Source organism: Xiphophorus hellerii, chromosome 20, assembly GCF_003331165.1.
Source record: "Xiphophorus hellerii strain 12219 chromosome 20, Xiphophorus_hellerii-4.1, whole genome shotgun sequence".
Lineage (NCBI taxonomy): Eukaryota > Metazoa > Chordata > Actinopteri > Cyprinodontiformes > Poeciliidae > Xiphophorus > Xiphophorus hellerii.
This window is the reverse complement of record NC_045691.1, coordinates 16934438-16947341: the sequence shown is the minus strand read 5'-3', so window position 1 is coordinate 16947341 and position 12904 is coordinate 16934438. Positions and strand designations below refer to the sequence as shown.

At 39.5% G+C, this 12904-nt stretch overlaps 1 protein-coding gene across 1 annotated transcript in view; it reads left to right on the top strand.

Annotated features, from left to right (window-relative positions):
- The window catches only part of wnk2 (WNK lysine deficient protein kinase 2), a 31359-nt gene extending 18578 nt beyond the window's left edge, over positions 1-12781 (top strand). The window contains 20 exon segments of the mRNA XM_032548343.1: positions 522-571; positions 655-817; positions 909-1025; positions 1119-1283; positions 1370-1412; positions 1521-1682; positions 3398-4260; positions 4449-4506; positions 4621-4685; positions 5436-5682; positions 5757-5803; positions 5805-6016; positions 6109-6341; positions 6427-6515; positions 6517-6531; positions 6533-6659; positions 6804-6902; positions 8271-8315; positions 8420-8730; positions 8826-12781. Coding sequence (XP_032404234.1) covers positions 522-571; positions 655-817; positions 909-1025; positions 1119-1283; positions 1370-1412; positions 1521-1682; positions 3398-4260; positions 4449-4506; positions 4621-4685; positions 5436-5682; positions 5757-5803; positions 5805-6016; positions 6109-6341; positions 6427-6515; positions 6517-6531; positions 6533-6659; positions 6804-6902; positions 8271-8315; positions 8420-8730; positions 8826-9116 — 3402 coding nt within the window. The 3' untranslated portion in view covers positions 9117-12781.
- The last annotated feature ends 123 nt before the right edge of the window (positions 12782-12904 follow it).

Sequence of the window (12904 nt, the reverse complement as noted above, 5' to 3'; positions counted from 1 at the left end):
TTTTTCCAGGTTTCATATGTAAAGTCAGCTCAGTGTAGATATTCTAACAATAATTTCATAATAAACTTTAGTATGTAATATTTTAAAGCTACTGTAAAGGAGTAAGAATGCTAGAAAGCTAAGTCTGGAAAAGTTTTCACATAAAAATGTGAGAATTATGTGAGGTCCTATTAATTTTGTCTGTGCAAAAAACCAACCAATTAAATGAGCTTTACTATTTCTTATAACAGAAGTAGCCAAATATGCATCTGAAGTTACCTGAGAACTTTGAGTATATTTCTCTTCAACTTGCTACGAGATGTTTATCTACGTTGTATTTATGATTTTTCCCCTTTTTAGTTTTGAGAAAATACATAAACAATCTCGTCTACCAAATTTATGTTTTAAAAATGTATTTGTTGCCTGGTATATAAAAGTAATAATCATTAAAAGCTCAAGAAGACATTCAAGCAGTTGATTAATGTATATCATGTTGTGACTGATATTTTACACTAATGAAGCAAATTGTGTTTTTTTTTCAGGATGTTCTTCGTGACAGAGCGATATCACTATCCAGTTACACCTACGACAGGTGTGTATCAAGTCTATTTAGTTAGTTGTGTTCGTCTCAAGCAGAAGGATGAGTCTTTTTTTCTTCATAATTTCTTTGTCTAGTGTTAACTCTGACGTAGCCTCGGGTCGGGAAACAAGCGATGGCTATGAAAGCTTAGCAAGTGGGAGCAAAGGTGACTCAAAACCCAGGAAACATCATCGCAAGTCTGCTCGCACACGTTCCAGGCAAGAGAGGACCAGCAAACCCAAACTGAGCATGCTCAATGTGAGTCATATGGTGATTTATGACAGTAAAAATCATCAAATTAATAAAATCCAATGTCTTCAAAAGTAAGGTGTATTTGTGCTCCTCATAGGTTTGCAACACTGGTGACAAAATGGTTGAATGTCAGCTGGAGACTCACAACCACAAAATGGTAACATTCAAGTTTGACCTGGACGGAGACGCTCCGGAGGAAATTGCCACCTACATGGTCAGCTTACGTAATCATAATTGAATGTGTTAGCTTTTTTTTTTTTTTTTCTGTTTATGACACTATACAATATTTAAAACTACATGTTTGTAGGTGGAGAATGGTTTTATTTTGCTGTTAGAGAAGGAGATCTTCATTGATCAGCTGAAAGACATTGTGGACAAAGCAGAAGACATGCTGCATGAAGACATGGGGGATGAAAAAGACACAACTTTGAGTTGCAGTCCTCTGCAGGGCCAGATGTCTGAGGCAGGAGAGGTAAGAGCGGGATCTACACAAATACATGGTGCATGCCAAAATGTAAATCTATCAGGCGAAACTCACGTCTGTAAATCTTTCTGCAGAGTCAGCAGTCAGGGGCACCGCAGCCTGTATATCAGCAGAATGGTAACGCCACATGTTCTTAAAATTCAAATTCAAATCCTCATTGTATCCCTTTTGTTTTCCCTTAGACGTATGTGAGTATTTACTGTTCCTTTTTGCTTCGGACTGCAGTTCTTCACACAGGAAAGAGATGGTTCATCATCTGCCCAGTGGAGGAGACGCCTCCCTGCGTTCAGGACACTCCGTCTGAGGGGACAGCGACGCTGTCACCTGGGAGCTCAGCCAACACCCAGCCTGCTGACAGCACCACTGCAAAGCCGTCCATATCCAGAGGTGACCGCGTTCAGCATGCTGTCTGGTAGCCACATAGTACAGCAGCACTCCCTTGTGGCATCAGAATGAAATCCTTTAAGTAGGGATGTATAGAAATATTTACCTTCTTCTAGATGTCAGTAGTCTAGCAGGTTCTATTACAACTTCACTTGGTTCCAATGCGCACAGTGAGAAAACATAGAAACCCAAGATGTAAACAGTATTTGTACATCTTAACCAACATCTTAATTATTCAATCAAATCTTCAGTCAGGTGCATCCACACCCTAATAAATTGTTCTCCACATTATGTCACATTTTAACCAGTAAATTCAGTGTGTTTTATTGGGATTTTATGACTGCCCAACACAATGTGAAGCATAATTGAGTTGGTGAATTCAACATGAGCCCAAATTCATTGAATTTTTTTTTTTTTTTTTACAGAAGATTTTTGTTATTTTTCTCAATGTATTTCACTGTTCTTACCACCATATTGTAGGCTAAATAAATCTCAAAATATTCAGACACTTCAGTTTTATGTGGGTGACAAAATAAAGACCTCAACGTTGGTTATTTGTTGAATTAAACAAATTAAACTTTACTTGTTTTGTTTTTGACAACATTTGTATTTGTATTTGTATTCAGCACCCCAGGGTAAATATTTTGTAAATCAATATGTAAATGCAGCTGCAGCTGCAAGACTTTTGGCACATGTGTCATCCATCTTTTCACTTTGACTGATATGTTGACCCTCCAGGATTGTGAAATAGCCCAACATTAGCCAGATTCCATTAAGAGCATTTGTAAACATCACTTTATAAATTTCGCCAGAGATACTCTGTTGGATTTACTTTTATCACAATAATATGTTTCAGTCGGAAGCTCTGGCTTCAGTCTCTGGTTATGTCCATCCATCTTCCCATCAGCTCTGAGCAGCTGCATCGCCTAACTTGCTTATGACAAACTGCAAAAGAGGCTTCTGTTTTTTCAATGGTCTCTTGGCTGCAAGATTAATGCTCCCCTAGCCAAACCTGTCAATTTAACTGGATAGCCATACATTTTCCACTGTCTAATGATGGCTTGAAAACGAGGTTGCTGCATATTCAGACCTTATTTTACAACCTAATTCTGCTTTAATCTTTTCAACAACTTTATCCTTGAGCTACCTGCTGTGTTTCTTGGTCTTCATGTTTGTTTCTTCACTAATGTTCCCTAACAGCAAACCTAATAAACCTCTGAGACCTTCAGAGAACACGTATATATATTCTGAGATTAAATTAAACAAAGTGGGCCTTATTTACGAATTAGGTAACTTCAGAAGGAAATTGGGTTCTCTGGCTTTCATTTACCAGGATTAAATCCACACCATCTTTTTCATATTTTTAACTGTAAACAACATGAAAACCACATGTACATGTTCTCCCACTTTACTGTTCTGCACTACATTGTGTTGGTCTATTCCATAAAATCCCAACAAAATGCATTAAAGTTAGTGTTAATAGCATTTAAGGCTTGTTTTTTTTATGACAGGTTAAACCTATTTTACAGATTTAGACTGAACTCAAACAATAATTAGCTTCTCTAAAATTAAATCAAAAACAGAGAAGCCATGTCATATTAATTAGAAAAGTTTGCCAAGTTCTAAACAATAGAAACATTCCCATTATTGTAAAAGAAGTCTACCAACATTTTCTAAGTTAATTTGCACATTTTGATCTTTTTTTGTCGTTTTTCTAGAAGAGGGGTCATCCTCCACAATGTCTGGTGCAAGTGGAGGGTTCGTTCATGAAGTTTATGGTTTCTACAGTCCTCCAATAACATCCAACACTGACCCCCTCCTCTTGGCCACCCTGTCACCCCCCGTGTCTGCACCCGCCACTCTCCAGTCAGTGTCTGCAATGGAGCCTGCAGGCAGTTCTCTGCAGACTAGCTTGCATGGAGCCAAGGCTCAAACGTTTCCCCCATCGTTGCCCCACACTTCTTACCCAGTGGAGGACTCACAGGGGTCTCCTCTTGGGTCGCTCTCCCCTACCCATGGAGCTCAGAAGGCTCTCGATTTGACCCACTCAGCATCCATTGTTGATGAGGTGCCCTGCTGTCCACTCGTCATGCCCCTGTCCTTAGATGTGAACCCTCCCCAGGGCAGGTCACCTCTGGCCCCTCTCCCCCTCCAGGAGCTGAGTGCCACCAAAGAGTCGACATCTGTCTCCTACGCTCCTGCAGTGCGCAGCGAGTTGCCACAGCAGCCAGTCGTCCTCCACCAGCCTTTCTCCAACGTGGGAGGCTCCAAAGTGTCCTCGCTTCCCCAAAGCCCGGCACCATCCCAGCACGGCGCGGGGCCAAGCGAGTCTGATGGCGAAGGACGGGTCGGTCGGGGAGGTTTCGTCGATAGCACCATTAAAACTCTGGATGAAAAACTGAGGAACCTGCTCTACCAGGAATACGCTCCCATGTATCCATCAGGCAGCGCGGCAGAGACACCGGGATCTGGGACAGAGTACATCCAGTTTCCTCCGGGCCCGGACAGCGCCACTGGAGGGTCAGGAAACAGCACCCCGGGTCCGATAGGGGAGGGACGCTACCGGGCAGGAGAACAACTTGTAAGTACAATAAAACACACTCTGAGATTTAAATAAGTGGAGAAACTGTTTAGTTGCTGAGCCAGCTGAGAAGAACTGGACTGCTGAGGTGCAGTCATTTTATTAAATGTTACAAAAATGTTTAATGCTTCTATATCTAAATTTTCTTGCTTTATTCTCTTTACCTTTCATTCTAATTCTCCCGTAAGCCTCAAATTCCTGAGAGAATGGAAAGCCTGAGCACTCTGAGCGACTCCGCTGTTTGTGGTGCGTGAAACTAATCTGTCTAAAGACATGAACTGAACTTTAAGATTATTAATTTTTCACTTAAATTTTACATGATGGTTTGTTGTACTCAATGATTTATTTACTGCCTTATAGCGTCTTTGTCAAGAAGACACGTTCCTCACTCTGTGTCCTGCTCTGGAACTAGAGGTCGATTTAAGGTATCAAAGTTTTGCTTTTTATTTTTAGCAACATTTGTTTGTTTTAATCTCTGTGCAAAATACAGTATTGTCACATTTAAACATCATGTTTTAGAGCTTGCACAATGCTTAAAACGTTGATTCTAATACTCAGATATAAATATTTTGAGATGACAGACTTTCTGACTCACTAATTTTTTTCTGTTATGTAGTTTTTCCTGATAGTTAATAAAATATATATTGAGAATGAAAATAGACTATAATTTTCTCTAAAGGAGGGAAATGGTCAGATTTGTTTGAATTGAGAAGTAGGGAGAGCACTTTCTACTTTGTTCAGGTTCCTGCTACTGCATGTACTGCCTACTTTCATTATCTTATAAAAATAGACCAGATATGTAATTTTTGTTCTGCAGCCATTTTACGAACAATATTCTCAGAGCTTGGCCAGCTCAAAACTTTGAAAGTGTTCACATGTCAACAAATTTTATATATAGAGATGACAAATATCAAATGAAAAGATGTAAAAATTTTTGTCCACTTGTTATTAAGTTTTTGTTCCTTTCTTCTAAAAACCAAGAGTATATATCCCTGTGAACAAATGACAAATGTGATACATTTTCCATTATCTTCATGTATTTATTTGAAAACAATCAATCTCATCATTCTCTACTTATTTATAAGTTTTTCAAGACAAAAAGATATCAGAATTGATAATATAAAATCCATACTTTGTCACAGTGTTTCTTGAATCTTCCTCCTTTGTTTTGCCAGATCATCTCTCTTCCTCCTGAAGTGGCAAACAGAAGAGATGTGAAGCAGAGGAGCTGGAGCAGCGCCGCCTCCCCTGCACACCCCGGTGGATACAACGGGGACCCGATTCCACCTGAAGCCTTGGCTACCTCCACCACCATCGGACGTTTCTCTGTGGTGAGCACTGAAGATGACATCACTCAGAGGACGCGCTGCAGCCGCTACTCTGCCCCGCCCGACTTCTACTTGGACACTCCACCTCCCATGGGTAAGAGCTCATGTTCGGACCTCGGACTCCAGTCTCTATGGACGTCACAGTCCATGTCTCCTTCCTTCCTGCAGACTCAGGAGCAGAGAGCAGCCCTGCTAAGCTGGCTCCTGCCACTCCAGTCCCAGTACGCTCGCTCTGAGCGCAGAGGAAGTGACCTCATGAAAAGAGCAGTGGCTTTTCTCCGTCGCACTGGCCGCAGCAGCAGTGTGCAGAGCTCTGATTCCCCGAGCAGACATGGAGGCTTGCCTGGCTCGGCCTACGCCAGCAGCGACAATGACTCCGAGATGGAGGACTCAGACATAAAGAGGGAACTGCAGAGACTCAGAGAGAAGTAAGATTTTCCTTTTCCTCATGTGAAATGACTTGATATTAATACCCTTTGGACATTTTCATACGGTTTAATCCCTTCCTCCATTTATTCAGACATCTGAAGGAAATCTCAGAGCTGCAAGCACATCAACGTGGAGAGGTGGAGCTGCTCTATCGCAGACTTGGTAAGGTTCCTCCTCCTGGCCTCGGCCTCTTACATGTTGCACCGCATACAAGCCGCAGGAAGAGGTCCAGCAAACACAGACTGAAGCCCGGGAAACTTCTCAGCCCCCTAGTTCAGCAATTTAGAAATGTCAAAACCAAAAGCAGCGACTCCACTAAACCAGGCGAGTTACTCTTTATGACCTAAGCTGCTATTAACATTTTAATTTCAGATAAGGATAAATGTTGCTCTTATGGTGGTGTGTCCAGGTGCTGCTCCAGGTCCCAGTGAGCCAGCAGCGAGTTTAAATGGTTCTCCAGGCAGAACTTCCTTCCCGACCCACGGCAGGCCACGGTCAGTGTACCAGCCACCTTCCCGAGCTCGGCTTCAGAGCCTGTGCAGACTCAGCAACCCTGCTCCCTGAAAGGCTCCATGTCCTCCGATAACATCTATGCTGGACTACAAGGAGACGTCGCCGGCACACAAGCTCTGCCTGAACAGGGTAACACTCAAAACCATGCAGCAAAAAAAAAAAAAAGAGAAGATGTTAATGATATAAATATGATGGTGTTTTTTACAAAGTGATAAGTATATTAGAGCTTATGCTTTCCTGTCATCTTCTTCCCTTCATTATGCTCCTCTACAGGCTGGTCTAATTACCCTCAACCATCTGAGAGAGTGACCTATAAGTCCAGTAGCAAACCACGAGCTAGATTTCTCAGTGGGCCTGTGTCTTTGTCTATCTGTTTGTATCTCTTTTATTCCTGCATAATTTCACTGTTTGATTTTACTTTAAATTCTCTTATTTACCTTGATTTCACTATTTATTTTCTAGCAAAACTATCTTGGAACTGTGTATGATTTGCTTTTGCTTTGCGTTATTTACAAGTTTTCTTACTCCCCATCTTCTTTGACAGACATACAGTACATTGTTTATTCAAAGCTGTCAGATAAACTTTTAGGATTAAAAACAAAAGCTGCTCCAAATGTCATCAATACTTTATCAAACACTTCACTGATCACATACAGTGTCTATCATTTTGTGGAGATTACTAATAATCAGTTATTGTCGCTCATTTTTGGAACAGTTGTATTGTTTCTGACATCTAAGGTTTCGATAATCAAAATTTAGTACGCTTGTAATAATTGTTACGGCACATTTCAAATTAGCATATATAATACTTTTCAAAAGTATTCCTACACCTTAAACTTGTTCACATTTTCCTGAGTTACAATCACAATCTTAAATTTAGGTGGTTTATGTTCTTTGCTCATGAAAAAGAAGATGTTGCTCTGGTCAGGCCACATTTTCTCCTTGATGATAATATTTATTACCAAATTATTTCAATTTGATTCAGAAGATAATTCATGTTTTACAAATGTCTGTGAAATTTCAAAACTAAATCTATTTAAGAACCAGTGGCAAGAAATTGATGTTCAAAGATGCTTTCAGTCTGTCTGAGCTTGAGATACTTTTCGAAGGCCAACATTTTGTTCTCTAATTTGAAGAGCAGATAGAGACATAACCTAAAGGACTTTTAATATTGTAGTTGCAGCAAAATATGGTACTAAAACAATTGATTGATGCAGGCTGAAAATAATGTAGATGCAAGCAAAAATGTCCAGATTTTAAGACTTTCTTCTTCACTTACCTCCCATGTTTTGTTGATCTGCTACATAAAACTTCAGTAAAATAAATTAGGGTTTGTGGATGTAAAGACAAAATTATGTAATAATTGTTAAGGGATATATGTACTTTTCCAACAATTCAGTTTTGTTTACATCACATATTCAGTTCTGTGATTTATGCATGTTGCGATATCTAATTATATTTAGGCCTGTGCAAACCATGCTGGCAAAGTAATTTTTTTTTCAGAGCTGTGTCTCTGCTGCTTCCTATCTGTGTTCTGCTTATGCTCTAGAAATGCATTTTGACATGGTTCTCACATGCATGTGTTCGTCGATTGTCATGTTTGAGAGGGTTTTCTTTGCTTTTGTACTATATTATTTTCTCTTTTGTTTATATAAAACCATTATTTTGCACTGCATTTGATTTGTAAGACAACTGTAAGACAACTGCTTAGTTTACCTAAAGCTTTTTTCTATTTTACAGGGTCAACACTCAAAAGGCTGTGTCTCGGTAAAGAGCGAGGCAGCAGTATGTCAAATTAAAACCTCTTGCACTACATTAATCAAAATCTGATTGCCTTTATCAATCAGGCCTTCCTAATAACTATATCTAATATATTTCTGTGTTGTCAGGGTCTGGGGCCTCCGCATCTGGAGCCTTCAATCAGTCACAGCAAATGCACAGTGCTACGCCTCCGCCCCAGCAGCCTGTTGTTGGCCTGGCCCAAGCTCAGGCCAACAACAGCAATAACAAGACAGGCACATCTATGAGTCCCAGTGAAAACAACCTGCCTGAAGACCTACAAGTTCTGATGGACGACTGGGCCCAGGAGGTGCTGATTGTGACCCACCGACCTCGTACCGACTCTCTGAGTATCCGTGGGCAGCAGTTGTTCCCCCAGGTTGTGCCTCAAACACTTGAACAGCCGCCTCAGGCTTTAAATGTAGGTTTTTAAAAAAATAGCTTGTATGTATTTACAAAATGAACACAGAGAATTTCTATTATTTTTACTATTATTTATTTTTCCATCCTTTCCAGACATCACCGTGGACTCCACCCGGTCCACAGGCTTGTGCTTTATCCTGGCCTGAAAGCCCTGGGCCTGCAGTGATGGCCGGCCCCTCGACCGGACCCTTTCACACGTATCAGCTACACTCTCCTGCTGCGTTCACAGCTTTACCCTCCCCTCTTTCCTTCAATCAGTGGCCTGGGTATTTCTTTCCAGTTTCTGCCGGGGTCTTTGCCTTTCCTGCTGTGCCCTCCACCCTCTCCAGCCCTACTTCATCTTCATCTCATCAGCTGACTGACCCCAAGGCAAAGACTCTTTAATCTGGGTAGCATTGTGTCTTCCCACTCTGTTACCAAAACCTTAACTTATATTACAGCCGCTGTAGTCAATATAATGTGCATAGAGTGTATATATTTAACCAGCATGTGTTTAATAATATGTATATATCCATCTCCACTCTTGAATCTTATGTTGTTTTATTTCAGTCAACAAATGTCATGTTCATAATATAGTAAATATTATTTTACATGCAGTACATTGTAAGGAGAACTAAATTAGCCAGATCAGCCTTGAAGTGCAGACGTCTGTCTGTGTTTATTGATGCACATTAATACTCACAGAATGTACATAATGTACTGTTCAGTCATTTTGTACTTAGAAGTAGAAGTTGTGTTGCTCATTTCACCCCCATATATTTATACATACAAGCTGCCATGTGTATATATGAATTTTTGTTTGTCTGTACAAAGCCTATGTGTTTGTACAATTAACAGAGGGTAATCCATAGTTTGGTGCTGCAGCTGTGGGTTTCAATGCAGCACCTTATTAGGAACCATTATGCCATCACTGTGAAGACTTGACCTTGTGGTCACTAGGACCTGTTGCTTTACTCTGCTTTCTCAACTCTTTATGTAGACACGTTTCATTCTTCATCAGTGAAACACTTCCAGCACAAGCGCTTGCAATATCCTTAAGAGATTTGAATGAGCTTGAACTTTATCCTCAGGTGCAAACACACCTGTGAGAGTGCCTTCAACTGCAATTTCAGTTTTCAAAAGAAAAGCATTTAGATATAAAGCAGAAACTAGACTTAATTAATCCATTCGCTGCTGTGTATCTGTTAAAAGGTTGCAAAAGTAAGCAATCTGAGTGATATCTCCAAATATTTCCGAATCTCGCCTCCTTCAGCTCTCCCAACACCAAAGCATTCAACAAGCATTGAAGGTAGACCATGGAGCCACATATCTTCCTTGCAGGCTTCTAGAGCATCTGTACTCAATCTATCATCCATCCATCCATCCATGTATTTGGGACCTCATTCAGTTGGTCACTTCTTCTCCAAATAAGGAAGCAACTCTTAGTCTCAAAAAATGTTGTCCAAATGACACTGTGGTATCAAATCTTGGAGTCCTACTTTTTATTTTATTGTGTTTTTTTGTTTGCTTTTTGAGGTATAATCACATCATCAGCAAAATTGTCAGAAATTCAGGAAATATTTGGAAATGCTCCTTTATTTTTTTTACTAGTACATATCTTTATAATTCCAACCGCAGTCTATGGACCCACAGTTCTAAACCCTTTCTGGTTAATACATGACGTTATGTCAGATTGGTTTATGTGCAAAGAAAAACCTTTACAAGTTTTCTGCTACTCTGCACATGGAAGTAAAAATGCATAAAAAATGCACATGATGTTAGTTTAGTTAGTATGTAAGGATAGGCTGGGGATTAAGGTTATGTTTAGTTGTATAGATAGAGAGCAAAGAAGAACCAGAAACAGACTGGGAGTAGCAGGGCTAGAGAATGTCAGCACCTAAAATCTACATCTGCAGCTGGAAATATTTTTAAGATTTAGTTAATAAAGATTCTGAACATGAGCAAGTCCTGCACCCATTAGAACTGTCCTGGTTTCGTCTGTGAACAATATAAATCAAACTTCCACCACTAGATATGGAGGTTGAAAGACTCATAGCAAAACCCTGGTGAAGAAGCACCATGTACACTACATTACTCAGGACACTTGAAGTATCAAAACTAGGTGAGTAAAGGTAGGTGCTTGTTCAAGCATTCCAGAGCTTTTATAGTGTTCATCATCCAGTACTTTAGTCACGCTGTTCTTCCTCAACCAATGTGCCACTTTGGCCATTCAAAATGTTTATATTCATGCTTGGACAAACTACAACCAAAACAATGAAACAAAGGACACAACTTGCTAAACTCCTCTATACAGATCTACCACTCCAGAGATTTTCAGCTGCTTCAGCCAAAAATTTGGTCAGTCCTGAAAAAGTCACAACCCTGAGATTATTAACAGAATGCATTTTAGGCAAACTGAGGAGATTATCTCTGTACATGTCCAACAGCAAGAACAGCCTTTTTAAAGTCATGCTGAAACATCTCTGTTTTGGTACCATGTTTTGGTAGCTGGACTCCATTTGGTCTGAGAACTGACGACACGTGTATGAAGCAGATAAAATAAACCTTGAACACAAAAAGGGTTTTCTCAGCAAACATGTTTTTAATATTTATTTTGACATGAAATTCATACTACATATCAGTCAACCCGAGTAAAACCTACACGTGTTTGTACTCTTTTGCTTTTGGACAAGAATTATTTTAATCAGTCAGAAATCTTCCTAGAGGAAAATGGCTGTTGAGGGTTTATGGTGAAGTTATTTTCTTTTCACTTCTGTATTATGGCTGCAAATGCCATCACTGTATCATTCAGGAAGTTTGAAATGCAGCATTTTTTTTGGTTTGATACATATTTTACCCACTATAAGTAATCATTACTCTGCAATCTAATAGGATTGGTTTCCATGGAGATCACGTGAGTTTACGTTGGGTCTTTTTAAATTCCAAATGTTTAACTAGATAAGTACAAACGCCCGTCATTTGATTAGATTATGAAGAGAAGCCACCTGGTGAAATTACAAGAAGCAAGCCACTACTTGTTGCCTTTCACATAATTTGCCCCAACAAATCAACTTCACACTTACTGAAGTACTGGTGTTGTATGTTAATTTGAGTCCAACTATATCAAGCTGAAATCTCTGAACCTTTAACTTTGAGCTGCCACATCTCCACAGTCTGCTTGAATTTACTGAAATGCAAAATGCTAGTGACTAAACCACATTACAAGGAGGACAAAAGGACTTAATACACAAATAAAAACCATCACCGTCATCATCATCATATACCTCTTCTCTTGCAATCTGTAGCTTTACATACTGTTGCCTTCCTGAACTTGGAGAGATTTTTGCGTGGATATTTTATGATTATTTCTATTATTTTCTTTAAAATGCTGGCAGTAGAAAAACAGAATAAAGAATGTGAAGAATAAGATTACTTCAAAGTCACCAGTTCTTGAACATGTAAGTTATACAAATATTTAGGAATAACGATTATTAGTTTCTTGTTATTCTTCAGACCTTTGCTCACAATTTCAGTCTTCTAGTTTATGACCTCAAAAATATTTTTCTGTTTCTGTGGTTTTCACATGAAATGTTTGACATAACTGTTCAATCTGCTCTTTGATCAGTTTCCATTTTGGTTTGGTGAGGATAGAAACTAATTAATGTTCCTTACATTGATTAAACACAGACCCCAGACACAGCTCTACGTAGTTCAATTGTAATTTCATCAGTGTTTATGCTTTCCAATAAAGTAAATGACACAATTCCTGGTGAGCGGCATAACAGTGTTTCTTAGCTTTTGGTCTCCAAAGCAGAGATTCCTGAATGTTTATTTTTTATTTGTTGGGGGGTGGGTGGGTCTCCTATGCAGTCTTTCTTTTGTGCTTTACACTGACCCTTGTGTCTTTAATCTCTTTAATGCTTGCATTTAAATCTAGGTGTATTATTGCTTTTGCCTGCTGTCACCACTTGTCCCAACTCCCTGCCAACCTTGTTTGTCAAATTAGTATTCTGAAAAAAAGCTGTACATACTTGAAAAAGTCAACAATAAATTTTTCCTTGACAGCACAATATCTTTTCAGAAGCCTGTTATTTTTTAAAATGCCGTTTTCTTTCTGATGCAAAAATTGACGTGAGAAAACTGACAAAGTGCAGAAGCTGGACATTCTTGTCAATAGCAAAGGCCATATTTGC